The 17,999-nt window shown below is 40.9% G+C and overlaps 1 protein-coding gene across 2 annotated transcripts in view; it reads right to left on the bottom strand.

The window, feature by feature from the left end:
* Positions 1–399: 399 nt before the first annotated feature.
* Positions 400–17,999, bottom strand: part of LOC149245364 (transcription factor MYB1-like) — a 35,061-nt gene continuing 17,461 nt past the window's right edge. Inside the window, exon 2 of one of the 2 annotated variants that reach the window (XM_089455574.1) lies at positions 400–932. In XM_089455574.1, coding sequence (XP_089311700.1) covers positions 880–932 — 53 coding nt within the window. In that variant the 3' untranslated portion in view covers positions 400–879. Of the gene's footprint in view, positions 933–3,884; positions 4,421–17,999 lie in introns of those variants that run through there. The other variant, XM_089455576.1, reaches the window with a different exon arrangement.

The raw sequence follows: 17,999 nt of genomic DNA on the forward strand, positions 1-17,999 counted from the left end.
TAGTTATATTTATTTCTCAAGCTCTCTAATATCAACAAGGTTTTGATTTATGTATTTCTTTAACTATAAGGTTGTTGGGAATTTTTTTTTTATTATTTACCAAGAGGCAACCTGGTAACCATCCCAGAAGCAAATCTTGTAGTCAAAAGCAACATGTGCATAGTATAGATGCAATCATTAAAGTCTTATATGATTTCATTCATGAAGACTGTTGGTCAAATTGGTTTCAATGTAAATTTAAGCACAAGGAAAAGTTTGAAAAGTCGTCATCCATAAAGCCGAGGCAATTAAGCTTACCAGAGTATTCCTAGAGATAGTAAAGGAGTTATAATCCGACTATTTATCTAACACCATGAAGAAAATCCTTGTTCAAGATACTTTTCAATGAAATGAGTTGATAACTTGGTTTTTTTTTTGTACAAATTGGGTCTTCGCTGAAAGGGTATGTCTGCAAAGGCAGCCCCAGCTCTGTTATGTAAAACAGTCACATGAAATGACCAAGAAATCACCAAAAGTAGTAAGAAATAAGAGTAGTGTCCTATATCAAAATGCATATATCAATACAGATAATCATCTGCCCCATCAAACAACTAAAGCAGGCTTGGTAAATTACAACTAGACTACTCATCTAACACAATGATTAAATCCCTGTTCTCGATGTTCTTCACTGAAATGAGTGGATAACTTGGTTTGTTTCTTCAAAGATCAGGTTTTTGTGAAAAGGCAAGTGTGTCTTCAAAGGCAACCTTAACTCTGTTAAGTAAAATAGCAAGTTGCCTATATAAATGCTTCAAGTGTGGAGAAAAGAAGATGGTGTGCCAACCACAAGTCAATGTAATATATATTTCTTGTGCTAGTACAAGAAATCTGATTACACATTCAGGGACAATGGACAACATGAAGGAGCAGAGCAGGAACGGAACACGTGATACCTGGACATGAAACGAAACAATATTGTCACATGACTCCTATTTTGGCAGCTGCGTGACTTTGATGTTGCAAGCACTTTGTGGGGACTTCTTGTCCAAATCAGGCCATAGAACAGTTACAAAAAGAAGCATTCATGTATCATGAGTTTGGTCCAGCTTTTGTATATTACACTGACACGCAATCTCTCAAGCTTTCTGAAAGAATTCCTATATTTAATCTTTGGAGTTATATTTCAGGGAGTGTAGAAACCAATGTTTTGTAGTTTGATATGGTTGGATGTTCTGAGTGAAGTTAGAATTTTGGTTGCATTAATGGATGGCCAACGCTTGCCTTGTTTCTAGTAACCTTGGGACGAATTTAGAGTGATTTGAGTTTCATGTTTATCCCCAGTTTGTGCCTGACCTGAGAAATGTGCAGTTTGCACACTGTTTTTAACAGCCTTACTAAGTTCAGAATCACTGCATATCGTCCAAATAGGATTGTTACTATAAATAAGACCAGTGGCTGAAGAGCGTACAGTGGGTGACCAATTAAATTTGGACTTATGTCAAGCCAATGGGATTTAGTATGACCTTAGTTTTCTCCTAGACCCAAGAGTATTTATTTTGTGGCGGGTAGGCGAACTGTAATGTATTCAGCCCGATTCCATTCACTGTAGGCAAGGTTTGGTCCATGCCCCCCCCCCAAGAAGACTATTGCAAGAAATTATCGATGGCAAGAAGCCAGAATTCTGGGTTCTGTGAAAGGCCTTTGTGGCTTCTCTCATCTTCTTATTCTGTACATAGGTTCTGATCAAGAGATCAAACACTAGTGGCTTTGAATTACAATTCTTGTAAGTATTCACCAGAGCATCCACAACTAGAGACGTTGAAACTCCACTCTTTCGCACCATGCAAAGCAATAGAGACTAAGCATCTGCCAACTTCCTACCCTTGGTTAATATATGGATCATGGCACTTAGGGATTGGGCAGTGTTTTGGTAGTTCTGTTGTTTTCCAACCCAAAAAAAGAATATAAGACCCAACTCTGCATTATCCTTACACTTATACAAAACATTGATCATAACTAGTGGGCTCAATAGATGACCTATCTGCTGCAGATCCCCCCCCCCCAGTTTTCCAGCCTTAAAAAGTTGTAAAAGTTTTCAAATAAGATGACTATCACATGAAGAGGGATAGTTGTCCTCTATAACTTGAAATATTAACCGATCTACTATGGCTTCGTTTACTATAATTATTTTGGTGCTCAATAAATGGACTTGGGTCACTGTTCTTGAATTTTCTATCATGTGCATAAAATAGGTATTTCGATGACAAAGATCATTTTGATAAAGAACAAGTAGTTTACTACAAATGAGATGCCTAGTTCTATCCAACTCTCTTGTTAACCTTCTAATGAGTGTCACCATCTTCTTGACTTGAACTGTATTTGTTTACTAGATACAATCAACGATCAAGCATTTCTATGAAGATAAGTCAAACTAGATGCAGTTAAAACCCATGTTTTTCTCTGTTGTTCTTGAAGTAGTTAATGACATGCTTTAAACATCGGTAATCTATTCCAACCAACCATGCTTGATGTGACTTACTTGGAGATATGTGTTTGTGCAAAGAAGCCACATTTCTCACTAACTTTCAAATTTGCTTCTCACTGAGTCTTCAAATTTGCTCCATTAGTCAAGGAAACACTTTCCCTTTATTAACTATTTCCCTTTATAGCTAATCACATTAACGACTCATAAACATACTCCAGCATTATTAGGATTCCATTTTCAGTAGGTATGGACAGATTAGCACCTCCTCTATCCCTGTCTGAATAATCAAGGGAACTTATGAAACAAGGAAGAACCATTGGACATGTTTTCTCTGATGTCCTTGAAGTAGTTAATGACATGCCTTAAACATTGGTAAGCTATTCTAACCAACCATGCTTGATGCCACTTGCCTGGAGATATATGTCTGTGAAAAGAAACCATAGTCCTCATTGAGTTTTCAAATTTGCTCCACAAGTCAAGGAAACACTTTCCCTTAAAACTATTTACCCTTTTTAACGAATCGCATCAATGACTCAAAAACACACTCCAACATTATTAGGGTTCCATTTTCAACCTCCTCTATCCTTGTCCGAACAATCAAGCGAACTCACGAAACAAAGAAGTGGTGGTTCCATTAAAGCTCATCAATTTACATCAGTATCTTTACAGAAAGTTGGCCTTGCCAAGATTCGTCTCACTGCGACCTCACACTTCCTGGAATTGTGACCTTATTAACTCATACTTAGTTCATCTCGCAGAATTTGAACAAAATAATTCAACCCAAATTTTGAGTTTAGCCCTGCTAACTAGTATGAACAAACAATGTGTCTATGCCCTCAACGGATTAATTGCATTGTTAGGGCTAGTATTACGTCACCTGTAATCCTCCTGCGCTGCAAACAGAGCATAAACTAATCCATTCTCTATGAAGATTTGGATATGTCCAATCTAATCGGTGGTTATGGATTAAGTTGAAAAAGAACAAAATGAACCAATTGAGCACCCTAAAACTTTGTACACCTACAAAACTCATGGATAATGAAGAAATCATTCTTGTGTTAATGTTTAATAATAATACTGATTATGGGTACTTGCAGGGAAGTTGAAACCTCGTCGAAGATGGAAATTTTACCTTATTGAACAGAAGCTGCTTGCTAAGTATGCCCATTTGCTAACTTTGCCTGGTTTCTACGGAATCACTCCCCTGAGAAGACAAAGGATAGAGTAGATGGTAAAGTGAACATACCATCATACAACAATTATCAATGATGACCTCCTCAACCCCATCCTTTGAATACTATAATGCCAGTTCTCTTAAGGACATTAGAACCACTTGCTATAGCTCCATAAACAGTGCATTTATCAATGCCTACATCAAGCCAAATTTGAATTTAAGCAAGTCTGAGCAAGGGCCTAACAAAAAACACATTCTAGATTGTAAAGGCTATAGTTGGGCCCAATATTGGAGTTGAGCCATGAACAATCAGTTTCCAGCCATTTAGCTACCTCTTGATCACAGACTAAAGTGTTATCTCAACCCCAGATAAAAACACATAAATGGAAGATCCACATAGTGTGAGGATTAGAAAACTAATCACCACTGCTTATATCCAATCTTGGATCAAGTTAATCCCAAACACCAAGAATCAACAGAGTTTGTAGATCTATCTTCCAGAGACATTGTAGATGTTCCAAACATATCTGAAAATACAAGAACTGTCATTAGGGAAGATACATCTGCCCGTCTTCTTATGATCAAATGGGAAAATGCTAGAACATATATGGAAATAAAATCAGTCCCTTCGAATGTTTTCAATGTCACAAAGCTTTCAGATATGTTGGAGAGGCAATCAACATTGAAGCCCCTAAAATGCATTGATATCCACCTTTAACTTGAACTTCTCCAGTCCATGGAAAGTCCTTACAGCTCTTCCTACATCGCCAGCAGCCGAATACCTACGCATCATGATCAACAGAGTTTGATGGGTCACCATGCCCCTATCATTCCTTTCTCTGATCAATCCCCATGCAAGATTAAACTGTTTTAGCTTGCCCAAGATTGCAATCATTGTATGGTACACGCTTAAATTATGCTTGTAGCCTACGTATGAAATAATAATATTTACTCTAACATATGTTGCAGGGAGCAATAATAGATGGCATTCAAAGAATTTTCCTTCCAGAATCCAAGAAACGCTTCATTTATTTGGGAGATGGCCGGGGAGATTTATGCCCTTCATTGAAATTGGGGAGTGAAGATCATGTCCTTGCAAGAGAAGGGTCAGGCTACTAATTTGTTTGCACTTATAAACATAAAATTCTTCAATCTTTTGTATCTTATAGTTGTTTCCATTGGTCTGAAGTTTGAACAATCCATATTTATTTTCAGGTACCCACTTTCGAAACTTCTTGGTTAGAACCCTAATCTTATTAAAGCTCACATTCATAGCTGGAGCAATGCAAAAGATGTTGAAGATTTCCTTTCTAAATTGCTTATGCCTTGAGGTAGGAATTTATGCCTCTTGTCGAGAAGATGCATACATATCAATCACTATTAAAGCAACACTATGCGACATTGATCTGGTTAGATGTATTGAATATCACTATGCATATGATTACCTCGATAACCTTCTAGTGTTTCCAGAAGGCAAAAATTTATTAAGGAAACCTCATTGGTTAATAGGCTATAATCAAAGGTAAACTGTTGTAATTTTTATCGATATAAATCAGTAAACCCGCATGGTATGCCTGGTCAAAGCTGCATGTTGTTTCTTTTATTTGTCGATGTATAAGCCTGATTAAATGGCTCTAAACATACCATCTTTTCAATTAGATTGGAAAAGTCAAAACTTCTGATTTTACCTACCTGGAATAAAACCTATAAATAGTTCAAGACAATGAAGGTAGAGAAACTTACAGGATTTATTGAACTGTTTATAGATAATGTACAACTTGTTCTTTCGTTCTTATCCACTTGGAAATACAATCTCGTGTGATGATCTTTGCTATTTATATGTTGTAAATTTGTAATGCATTCTCATAGATATTTTGGAAAAAGATTTGATTAATGTTGCAGTGACTAATTAACCGGACATTTTAGGTCAGAAACTCAAGTACAAAATGTTGGTCTGAATGCAAATAGAATTTTATATTTGTTGGTTCTAGTTCGGACTGAAGTTTGTTGGTAGATTGGCATTCTCTCTGTAAAATTTTCTGCATTTGACTCAGAAACTGGAGTGATGAATTATTCGTAGCCATTTGACTTGAGCCTTATGACCTGTGCGACTCTTGGATAAATTAAAATGTCGCTGCATAATCTTTTTTTTTGTGTGCAAGAAACATCTGTTATATTTTGCAAAACTATGCAACATAGCTCTGCTACAAACTGCTAACTTCTGAATGAGAAATCAACTATGGACACAGGACAACACCACAGCTTACAACCAGCAATTCAAACGGGATAGTGTAATTTTACAGAGAGAATATTTTCTTTTGGATTCTTCTTGTTATGGCTTTATCGTCTGCTTCTTGGTCAGTTAACGTGCAGTGGCGTTCCTTACAGATCTCCTAATTCTAAACTAGAGACAGTAAGAACAAGATATCAAAATAAAAGGCACATCCACACCAAGAATACATCCACAAGTTTTGTTACACTGGAGAGAAAACCTCCAACATATGTTAATGTACACAAAGCCCTTGAAATAGAAAGTTTTGAAGGAAATCAGCTTGCTAGTTTGCCTCCAGCTTCTTGTTTCTACAGCAATTATCCTGTGGCCCTTTCATGTTCTGTCGAAAGAATGTTTTTGTTGCTCATTCCGTCCTTGAACGAATTGTCCGGATATCAAAATAAAAGGCACATCCACACCAAGAATACATCCACAAGTTTTGTTACACTGGAGAGAAAACCTCCAACATATGTTAATGTACAAAAAATCCTTGAAATAGAAAGCTTTTGAAGGAAATCAGCGTGCTAGTTTGCCTCCAGCTTCTTGTTTCTACAGCAATTATCCTGTGGCCCTTTCATGTTCTGTCGGAAGAATGTTTTTGCTGCTCGTTCCGTCCTTGAACGAATTGTCTGGCTGCAACTCTTTCCTTTTCTCTCCACTAGAAAATTTGTTAACTTATGATGTGTTGCCTAGGTTTTGTTATGCCAACATGGCAATGGCAGTTAAAGCCTATTCAGCGGCTTTGGATGCTTTAGATGCTTTATAGATCATACCTGGCTCGAGGGGAATCTTGAGGGTTACAAGCTCTTTATAACGGAATTTTGGGTTTAGTGGGCTTTGGGTCCATATTTTGAACCAAAGCTCTTATACCATGTGTAATGCCCTATCTTAGGGTCTTCTAAAAGATCTATTTCTCTGGAATTTAAATGCAATAAGAGGTAATGATTTACTTTCTTACAAGACTTTTTAAACAATCAAAATTTTACCATTTACATTCTAATCCCTATAATTTATAGTGAACATTTCATTTCAATAAATTTACATGAGTAATCTATAGAGGAATACCTATACCGGTGGCTGGTGGAGATGCCTTTGAGCTGTTGCTCCTGCTGAATGCTCCTCTTGACTAACCCAACTGGATTTACCTCCCAGCCAACTAGGAAATAATTCCTAGCCCAGGAAACTTCCACAGGTTCCCTAGCCCTCCGAGCCCAAGTCCAACCAGATGTAATGTGTGTCCAAGATGAATAATCTAGACCAAGATGAACAATATTTCCCTCCTCTCAACAAACCCCAGAAACCTCCACAGGTTTCTTAGGTCTCCAAAATCACAGCAATCCTAAAATCACAGCCAACCCCAAAATCAAAGCAAGAACCCCCATGCCCTTTTCTCCCTTCCTCCTTCCCTTTTATACCCTCCCTCTCTTCTCCATCTCAACCACCTCTCATTAATGTCATTAACTTCTCCTCCATTTTTACAGTAGACTTCTCTTCTCCCTAGTAAATCTGAGAGAACATTTGGAAATGTGATATGAATATAAAATTGAGAAATTAATGGGAGAGGACCATGTCTTCTCCCAAGTAAATCTGAGAGTATATTTGGGAATGTGAGATGAATATATATACTGATAATTAAATGGAGAGGACCATGTATTCTCCCTAATAAATGTGAGAGTACATTTGGGAATGTGAGATGTAATTAAATGGAGAGGACCATGTCTTCTCCCTAGTGAATGTGAGTTGTAATTAAATGGAGAGGACCATGTCTTCTCCTAAGTAAATGTGAGATATATATATATATATATATATATATATATATATATATATATATATAATGGAAGGAGACCATATCCTACCTAAGATTCAATTTTAGAAGGCAAGTTGGGAATTTGAATAAAATAGAAATAATGAATTTTATATTAGTAATAAATTTATAGTTAAGAAAGATTCTTCGGCGAAAATCACATGGAATATCATTTGTCGACGCGTTTCGAACCAACCAGTGTGGTTCATCATCAGGACAAGTTGAAGAAACAGATCAAGCTCATCATGTTAAATAGACTAAGCGGAGCCTCCAACAGCTATCCTTTCTAACGGCTAGTTTGACTCAAGGACAGGGGTCAAAATTATTATAATCGTTTAATTATAAAAAATTATAGGTTAATTAATAATTTAAAGGAAAGTTAGTTGAATAAATGGCCTTAAAATAATAGAATACCTAAAAAGTAATAATTTTATTTAAATTTTATTAATAAAAATAGTAATAATTTTATTTAAATTTTTATTAATAGATAAAAGGTAATTAAGTTAGAAAATCAAAGTTAATTATCATAAGTTAGGGGAAATTAGTTAAATACATGACCCTATGAAAAAGGTAAAAGCCTCAATAGAATGTATAACTAAAAGAATCATTAAAAATTATAAGTTGATTAATAATTTAAAGGGTAACGTAAACATTAATAAAATTTGCATGATAAAATTTAAGTGGGGCATTACAATTCAGCTCGCATTATGCCAACTTGGAGGAACTGCAGAACAGGGGTGGATGCCCTGGCCCGACGTTTGGACAGATTTCTAATCAAATCCCCCTTAATTAATCGACTAGATCAAATCTGCCAATGGGTTGATTCGGGGGGCTGCTCAGACCACTCCCCGATTTTCCTGGAATTCGAGGATGTTAATCTCAAACCGGGTTGCCCCTTCAAATTCAATGTATCTTGGCTCAGCGATGCAAATTTCCATGTACTAGTCAGGAAGAACTGGACTCAGTATAACCCAGATACAGGTCCTCCACCAGCATGGGTCATATCAAATAACCTCACCGGTCTAAAAGGAAAAACTATTTGATGGATCAAGGAAAAGCAGAAAAGGGGCGAGGAGGATCTTGTTAGGATTGAAATAGAGCTTAAGCAACTTAAATCTTTTGGATTAAACAATTATGCCTCCCTTCAAACAAACGACCAGCTCATAAATCTGGAAAAAGAGAGGATCAAGTTGTTGCGAAGAAACAAGGAGACCTGACACCTAAAGAGTAGAGCCTTATGGCTCAAGTCGGGTGATGAAAACACAAAATTTTTCCAACAGTTTGCAAGAGGCAGGAAAGTGATTAATACTATTTGGGAGCTGCAAGACCAGAATGGAAGAGAGGCCTGTACCTTTGCACAACTTGTGGACATGGGTCTCCAGCATTTCTCATCCATCTATAAAATCCCAAGGGAGGCAAACATAGTTGAGATCCTCCGGGTTGCTGAAGCCATGCCTCGCTTTTTTGAGGATGATGAAAGGGAGGCTTTAAACCAACCAATCTCTCTGGGGGAAATGGAAGCATCACTAAAAAGCTTTAGCAAAGACAAAATCCCAGGTCCAGATGGCTGGCCCATCGAATTTTACATCTATTTCCTCGATCTCATTGGGCAAGACCTTCTGCTAGCCATTGAAGACTGCAGAACATCAGGGAGGATGTCAAAGGCTTTCAACTCAACCTTCATTACCCTTATACCCAAGGTGGACAAGCCTCAAACCTTTAATGACTTCAGAACCATCTCCCTCTGCAATAGCATATATAAGCTTACCTCCAAGATCATTTTCCTCCATATCAAGCCAATCCTTTCCAGGATGATCTCAAAAGAACAATTTGCCTTCCTCAACCGCCGTCAAATTCATGAAGCCATAGGCACAACTCAAGAGTCAAGAAACATTGAACTCAATCAAAACCCTCTCAAAGAAAGCTTCCATTCTTAAAATAGATTTATCCAAGGCATTTGAAAGAGTGAACTAGTCCTATTTACAGCTTATGCTCATGCATATAGGGTTTCCTCATCAACTTATCAGATGGATTGGGTGCCTTCAAACTTCTTCCATGCTAAGAGGGGACTCAGATAAGAGTGCCCTCTTTCCCCCTTGTTATTCTTGATGATCTTGGAAGGCCTTAGCAAACTCCTAAAATCAGCAAGAACAAATGGCACCCTGGGAGGAGTGGAAATAAATGATAGGACGGTTATCTCTCATCTTTTATTTGTTGATGATGTTCTTATTTTCCTAAATGGTTCTTATCGCGATACCTCTTGTTTCAAGTCAATTCTATCTCTGTTTTGCAAAGCCACAGGTATGGAGCCAAATTTCGAAAAATCAACAATCATATTGAGCTCATGGCTCCCAAATGAATAGTGATTTGCCTCCTAGCATTTCAGGTTCGTCACGCAGGATTTAGACTCTTGTCTAAAATATCTGGGCTTCAGGCTAAAGCTAAATGGGTATCGCATTGCTGATTGGTCGTGGATGATTGCAAAAATCGAATCCCGAATAAACATTTGACAGCAGAAATGGCTCTCTTGGGCAGGTAGGCTCACCCTTATAAAATCAATTCTTGAGGCAATTCCAGTCTACTGGATGTCACTGGCTTGGATTCCTAAAGGTATTCTTTGTAGAATCCAATATATTTGTTGCAGATTCCTATGGCGTGGTCACAATGCTGGCAAAATTTTTGCTTGGGTCAAATGGGAAAGGATAACAAAGCACAAAAAATGGGGTGGTTGGGGGCTAAAGGAACCTTTGGACTTCGCAAAGGTCCTCGGAGCAAAAATGGGATGGCAAATCATTACCACCAATAGCCTTTGGAAGGAAGTGATTTACAACAAGTACATCCAACCCTTATCAATTCCAGACTGGATCCGCCACAACATCTTGGGGGCCTCGAACATTTGGAAAGCCATAACCCACTCCTTTGAAATCATAAAACACGACTTAACCTGGAAAGTGGGGGATGGTTCCCAGATCAGAATTGGCTCTTATTCCTGGGCAGGAAGCGGGAACGCCCATTTTCTACCTAGAGAAATGCAATAGGAGATTTTGACGATGGGGATCACATAGCTCGCACACATCTAGGCTGAAGGGCGCCCTACGTGTCCAAATGTACAGTGGTTGGCCTTTCAGAATGTGGGGATAAATGAAAGATGGAGTGGGAGTGGATGCGATTTGTGGGGGCCCTAGAGGAAGCTAATATCCGGATCACTGATAAGGAGGACAAACTGATTTGGGCAAAGGATCCCACAGGCGGATATTCCCCAAAGGCAGGCTTTGATGCGATAATGGAGTCTCAAGCAATGGGGGAACCAAGGGGGTGGTGGAAACAAATCTAGACGCTGAAAGACCCCCAAGAATCTCACCTTTTCATGTGGGGCATACTCACAAACAAAATCCCCACAGAGAAAAATCTAAAAAAGCGCAGCTTCCAAGGTCCTTCTGGCTACTGCGTGTGCAAAGCATATGTAGAAGACAAAGATCACCTTTTCCTTCATTTCCCGATTTCGACCGAAATCTGGAACACCATCACTTCGGCTCTCTCAATTCAATCTTGCTAGGCTAGACAAAATGTAAATGAGGCTTGGAAGGCTTGCTGGGCGAGCACTGCCAAGAAAAAATTAAAAAACCTGCCCCTCATAATATCCTGGGGCTAATGGATCATCCAGAACCAAAGAATTTTTCGAGATAAAAATACACTGGGGGTGGCGACATGCAACCATATGTTGGCCATTTTCAACTCGATACCAGAGGACCTGCTCCAGGGCCCCAGCAGAGTCATCACCCCAGAAATTATAGACAGAAGCCAGCCGTGGGAATTTTTTGATGGTTCGGTTCAACTGGAAAGCTGTGGAGGGGTGGTTGTTCTTCATTTAAATGACTCTATGTTTTTCAAAATAAAAGTGGGCCTTGGGAGAGGCACAAACAATTATGTAGAACTAAACAGCCTTAGACATCTCCTCCTCTTTGCTAGAGAACAACAATGCCACAAAATTCAGATTTTTGGGGACTCACAACTCATCATAAATTGGATCAATGGGACCTATAATTGTCACTTGCACACACTCAGAGATTTGGTGGAGGATGCTATATACTTAAAATCTCATTTTGATTTTTTTGTCTGCTCTTATATCTATAGGGAAAGGAATGAAGTCGCTGATCTTCTTTCCAAAGAGGCCGCACAGCTGAACAGAGGACATTGGATGATTCAGGAGTTCAGGGACAGGACCTTTTTCCAGATTTACCACAGACCCTTCATCGAAGGGGCAGGATCACCACATGACTGATCTATGTGATCATCCTTTCTACATTTTGGTTTATGTTTTTGTTTATATCGCAGCTGTTTTTTTTTTAAAGTTTACAGAAGACTGGTTTACTTATGACCCTTAAAGCTTAATGAAGGATGACATGTATTTTTGTGCTCATGAATTTTGGACTAATAATTATCTCGACAATAGTGAAAGCATTTCCCACAGGCTGGCATACAACATGTAATTTTCTTATGAAATTCATCAAACATCCAACCAACTTGCAAACATACGAATGAGGAGAAAGGAGATGATGGAGCTTCGGCGATTCGGTAAAAACGAAGAAGAGCGGTTTCGAACTCGGATCTGGTTTGACATTACACAAAACCCTTCGGCGCTAGGGCTCAGGTTAATGAGTTTCTGGGTTTAGCGAGTAACCTTGCCGAGTGTCCACGAGTTTTCCTTTGTTTTAAAGATTTTGTAGGTGTCAAACCCAGTTTAAGGTGTTGTCATTTTGCTTTGCTTCAAGTGGGCACATGCAAGTTTCCGGTCAGAGATTTCTGACTCTGTTTTCTGCCAATACCTGAGCACATTAATAGAGCGACCTTTTTGCAAGCGGAAGGTTCTTTGGTGCTACCCGTTGTAGTTTCAAGTTTGGAGGTTTGAGTGCTACCCACGATAGTTCCACAGAGTATCGTTTCGCTGGTTTTGACCCGGTTTACTTGTTACGAGGAAGAGTTAGTATACTATTCCTTAAACAGTCTCTCTCACATCGAGATTTTCGTGACACCCTGTCCACAGGCTCAAATAGGTATTAGACCAGCTATCTCCCCTCCACCGGAAGAGTAGGTAAATGAAAGTGGGTTAGGGATGGTTGATATGGAAGTGTCTTTGCAGGTCTTGGACCTCACTCAACTGGCCGCGACGGTTACGGAGGGGTTATAAGCCTTGTTGAAGGCACCAACTCTCCTTTCTTGTCAATTCCGTCACCCTCAGATCTTTTAGCTTGGAGTGGGCAGCACCAGCAAGCAACAGCCTTTCAGAACAGAGAAGGTTTCACCAGTTCAGGAACAGAAGGCTTGGGTCTCAACACCATTGATCTAGATGATGCTCATGAAACAGTGAACACCCCATCCAACAGGTCCGACCCCTTCCTGGACGATTTCACAAACTCTGAACCTAGAAGCAACATCCCGCCTTCTGGTTTGTTCGAAGGCTTGGTGAACGAGGAAGTGGAAGGGGAGGAGCCCCGGGCCTTTGACTCGGATGGTAGCCCGGCTAGTTCTGAGTGACAACAAATCGCTGACCAAGACCCAAAGGTGAAGTCTGGTAAGTAGTCCAAGCTCTCCAAAACAAGGTAAAGGGGTCGGTTGCTCATTTTCGGAGAAGGAATCGGCATGGATAAAGCAGCATTAATAGAGAGCGCTGTTTTGGTGGGCCATATCCGGGGTAGAAATTACGCGTCGGGCCGCCTGAAGCGATGGAAAATGGAGGTCTGGGGGAATGTGTTGGAACAGCTTCTCGCGGTCTTGGCAATGTCCAGGGGATGGTTCACCCTAATTTTCTCAGAACCGGATGATGTGAACTAGGTTCTGACTCGTTACTGGCATTTGTATATGACCCTGTTACTCCTTAAACATTGGACAACTCTATTCGACCGGAAGAAGGAGAGTATAGGTGCAGGGCCGATTTAGGTTTGGCTTCCAAGCCTCCCCTTGCAATTCTGGTCTGAGGATATTTTCCGGGTGATTGGCGATGATCTAGGCACATACCTAGACCATGACATATCGTACATGGACATGGGAGTCTTGGCAATGGCTCGCATTCTCGTTTACCTGGATACAAGGGAGGGCCTGGTAGAAAGCTATCGCTTTCAGATGGGGACCATCATCCATTGGCAGGAACTGGACAACGAAGGTATTCCCTTTAGATGTCGGAGGTGCCATGAAGTCGGCCATCTCTACAAGTCATGCCCTTTGGTCACTAGGAGTAGGCTGAACCCCCCGAGAAGCTTTGCAGTTGCATGTACTCAAACGAATTTTGGGATGGAGGACCTCAAGGTGTTATAAGGTAGACTGAGGAAGGGATTAGACAGGCCGACTTCTATACCCCTAGAGCTGAACAACTGGAACACGGAGGCCTCGATCACCAGAGCTCGCTATAGGGAGGGCTTGGGATTCACGGGTACCAACTCTCCCCTTCATGCTCAATTTACGAATGATAGTATATTAATGGTTTCTGCTTCTATAAATTGTAAATCGAATAATGTTCCCATTTCACTTAAGATGAACCCTGTCGTATGCCTGGTGGTCTTTGCCCCTGCACCCATTCTAAACTCCCCTTGCGCTACTATCCAAAATTTTCACCCCCGCGAACCCTCTGGGGATTTGGCCTCCTGCTCCTCTCACCACTATAACTTGCGCTCCATACCACCCTCCCTCCATGCCTTCAAATTGGATGAGGACCCAACTCCACCCCTTCCCCCCCAAGTCCCCCCGGGGCAGGCAATCTCGCATTTCCAAAGTAATCAAAAGGGCCAGCCTTGAGGTGGCCTCAAGAATTCAATCTCCCATAAATCAAGTCTTTAGAGAAAAGGGGAACCCTGCAAAAATGGACCCATGAAAGGCCTTTCCTTCAACTACAGGGATTTGGCAAGCCCAGATAAAAAATTGGCGCTGAAAAGGCTGTGTTTATTAGAAAAATTAGACTTTCTTATGCTACAAGAGACCTTAGGGGATGGTTCCTTTGTACTCCAAACCCTAAAATCCTTCCTGCTTGACTGGGAGTTTTTTTTCTTGGATGTGAGAGGGCGTTCGGGAGGATGTGCCCTAGGTTTCAACAAAAAACCAATCAATATTTCAAATGTTTGGGGTGGGAAGTGTTTTTTGGGCGCAGACGTCATATCCACCTCACTCAACCTCTCTCTGAGGATTTTTAATATCTATGGCCCTTGCCAGAACCAAGAGGATTTATGGGAGAGTCTGTTACAGGCGGACTTTATGCAAGTCGAGAACCTGATCATTGGGGGAGACCTCAATTTCTCCCTTGGGCTGCAGAGTCGTCGGGCCATACGGCATAATTAAATGTATTAACGGGCTTTTTTGAGAAATTTTTGGATGACCACGACCTCATAAGTATTGATTCGACTCACATTAGGCCAACCTAGAGGAATCGCAAAACTGGGGAGGATGCCTTAGCTCGACGGTTGGACCGGTTTCTAATCAAAGTCCTCTTAATTAACCGTCTGGCTCGAATTCACCGATGGGTGGGCTCCAGGGGTTGCTTAGACCACTCCCCGATTTTCCTGGAAATTGAAGATGCAAATCATAAACCAGGCTCCCCCTTCAAATTCAACGCAGCATGGCTCAGTGAAGAAGATTTCCAAGCCTTGATAAAGGAAAACTGGACACATTGTAGTCGGGAAGTTGGTCCACCACTAATTTCAATCATTTCAAATAACCTCATCCGGCTAAAAGAAAAAGCTATAGACTGGATCAAGGCCAAGAAAAAAAGGATGAAGAGGAGTTGGTCAGGATCGAAACCGAGCTAAATCACCTCGAATCAATGGGCCTGAGCAGTTATGCATCTCTACAAACAAAGGACCAACTTATAAATCTGGAAAAAGAAAGGATTAAACTGTTGAGAAGAACCGAGGAGACCTGGCACCTAAAGAGCAAAGCTATATGGTTAAAGTCGGGTGACGAAAACACAAAATTCTTCCAACAGTTTTCCAGAGGCAGGAGAGGGATCAACACAATCTGGGAACTGAAAGACCATAATGGGAGAGAGGCCAACACATTTGCACAGCTTGCAGATATGGGGGTTCAGCATTTCTTATCCATCTACAAAAGCCCAAGGGGGGCAAACATAGCTGAGATCCTCCGGGTGGCAGAAGCTGTGCCTCATTTTGTTGAAGATGAAGAAAGGGAGGCATTGAATCTTCCAATCCCATTGGGGGAATTGGATGCAGCTCTAAAAGGTTTTAGCAAAGACAAAAGCCAAGGGCCGGATGGCTAGCCCATTGAATTTTATATCACTTTCCTCGAGCTCATCGAGTAGGACCTTCTGCTGGCCATTGAAGACTGCAGATCAATTGGAACAATGTCAGAGGCTTTCAACTCCACCTTCATTGCCCTCATCCCTAAGGTGGACAAGCCTCAAACTTTTGATGACTTCAGGCCCATCTCCCTCTGCAATTGTATATATAAGATTACCTCCAAGATCATTGCCCTCTTCATCAAGCCAATCCTCTCCAAGATGATCTCAAAGGAACAATTTGCCTTTCTCAGTCATCGCCAAATTCATGAAGCCATAGGCACCGCTCAAGAAATGCTTCACTCCATTAAAACTCTCTCCAAGAAAGCAACCATACTCAAGATTGATTTATCCAAGGCTTTTGACAGAGTAAACTGGACCTATCTACGGCTCATGCTCACCCACATCGGGTTTTCTCACGAATTTATCAATTGGATTGGGAGCTGCTTCACTACTGTTTCCTTTAGCGTCCTAATTAATGGGGCAGCTTCAGATTTTTTTTTCCACGCCAAGGGAGGCCTCAAGCAGGGATGCCCACTCTCCCCAATGTTATTCCTCCTGGTTATGGAAGGCCTCAGTAGGCTATTAAAATCAACAAGAACAAATGGAACCTTGGGAGGGGTGGAAATAAATGATTGGACTGTTATCTCTCACCTTTTATTTGTTGATGATGTTCTAATTTTTCTAAATGGCTCTTATCGTGATACCTCTTGTTTCAAGTGAATTCTATCTCTGTTTTGCAAAGCAACAGGTATGGAGCTGAACTATGAAAAATCAACTATCATTTTTAGCTCCTGTCTCCCAAATGAACAGAGATTTGCCTCCCAACATTTCAGGTTCGTCAGGCAGGACGTGGATGCTGGTCTGAAATATATGGGTTTCAGGCTAAAGCCAAAATGGGTACCGAATTGTAGATTGGTCGTGGATGCTAGCAAAAATTGAAGCCCGGATAAATATATGGCAGCAGAAATGGCTCTCTCGGGCAGGTAGGCTCACCCTTATAAAATCAGTACTTGAGGCAATTTCAGTCTACTGGATGTCGCTGGCTTGGATACCTAAAGGCATTCTTCATAGAATCCAGCAGATCTGCTACAGATTCCTCTGGCGTGGTCAAAATGCTGGCAAAACCTTTTCTTGGGTCAAATGGGAAAGGATAGCAAAACCCAAGAAATGGGGAGGATGGGGGCTTAAGGAACCTCAGGACTTCGCAAAGGCCCTCAGAGCAAAAAATAGGTTGGCAAATCATTACCACTAACAGCCTATGGAATGAAGTAGTATACAATAAGTACATCCACCCTTTATCAATTTTAGACTGGATTTGTAGGCCCAACGAAAATACCATGGGGGCCTCGAGTATATGGAAGGCCATCACCCACTCCTTTGAGATCATAAAGCAAGGACTAGCCTGGAAAGTGGGGGACGACACCCAGATTAGAATTGGCTCTGATGCCTAGGCAAGAAGTGGAAATGCTCACATTCTGCCTAGAGAAATGCGACAGGAACTAAGGGCAGTTGGGATTTCACAGCTCGCACACATTTCGGTCGAGGGGCGGCCGGCGTGGCCAGTTATGCAATGGCTGGATTTTGAGAATGTCGGCATAAACGAAAGATGGAGTAGGGAGTGGTTGCGGTTTGTGGGGGCGCTGGAGGAAGCAAACATACGGATCACTAATAAGGAAGATAAACTTATATGGGCAAAGGACCCCACCGGCAATTACTCCCCAAAGGAAAGCTTTGTTGCGATCATGGAGTCTCAAGCAATGGGGGTTACCAGCTGGTGGTGGAAGCATATCTGGAAGTTGAAAGCCCCCCATAAAGCCCGTCTCCTCATATGGGGAATTCTCTTAAACAAAATCCACACAGAACAAAACCTAAAAAGGTGCAACATCCATGGCCCTTCTCGATGCAGCCTGTGCAAAGCTGACATAGAAGATACAGATCACCTTTTCCTCCACTGCCCGGTATCAGCTAAAATCTGGAATACTATCACCTCAACACTCTCAATTC

The sequence above is a fragment of the Pinus tabuliformis genome, chromosome 7, assembly GCF_031772625.1.
Source record: "Pinus tabuliformis cultivar Carrire ecotype Pingquan chromosome 7, CPIR1, whole genome shotgun sequence".
NCBI classification, from domain to species: domain Eukaryota; kingdom Viridiplantae; phylum Streptophyta; class Pinopsida; order Pinales; family Pinaceae; genus Pinus; species Pinus tabuliformis.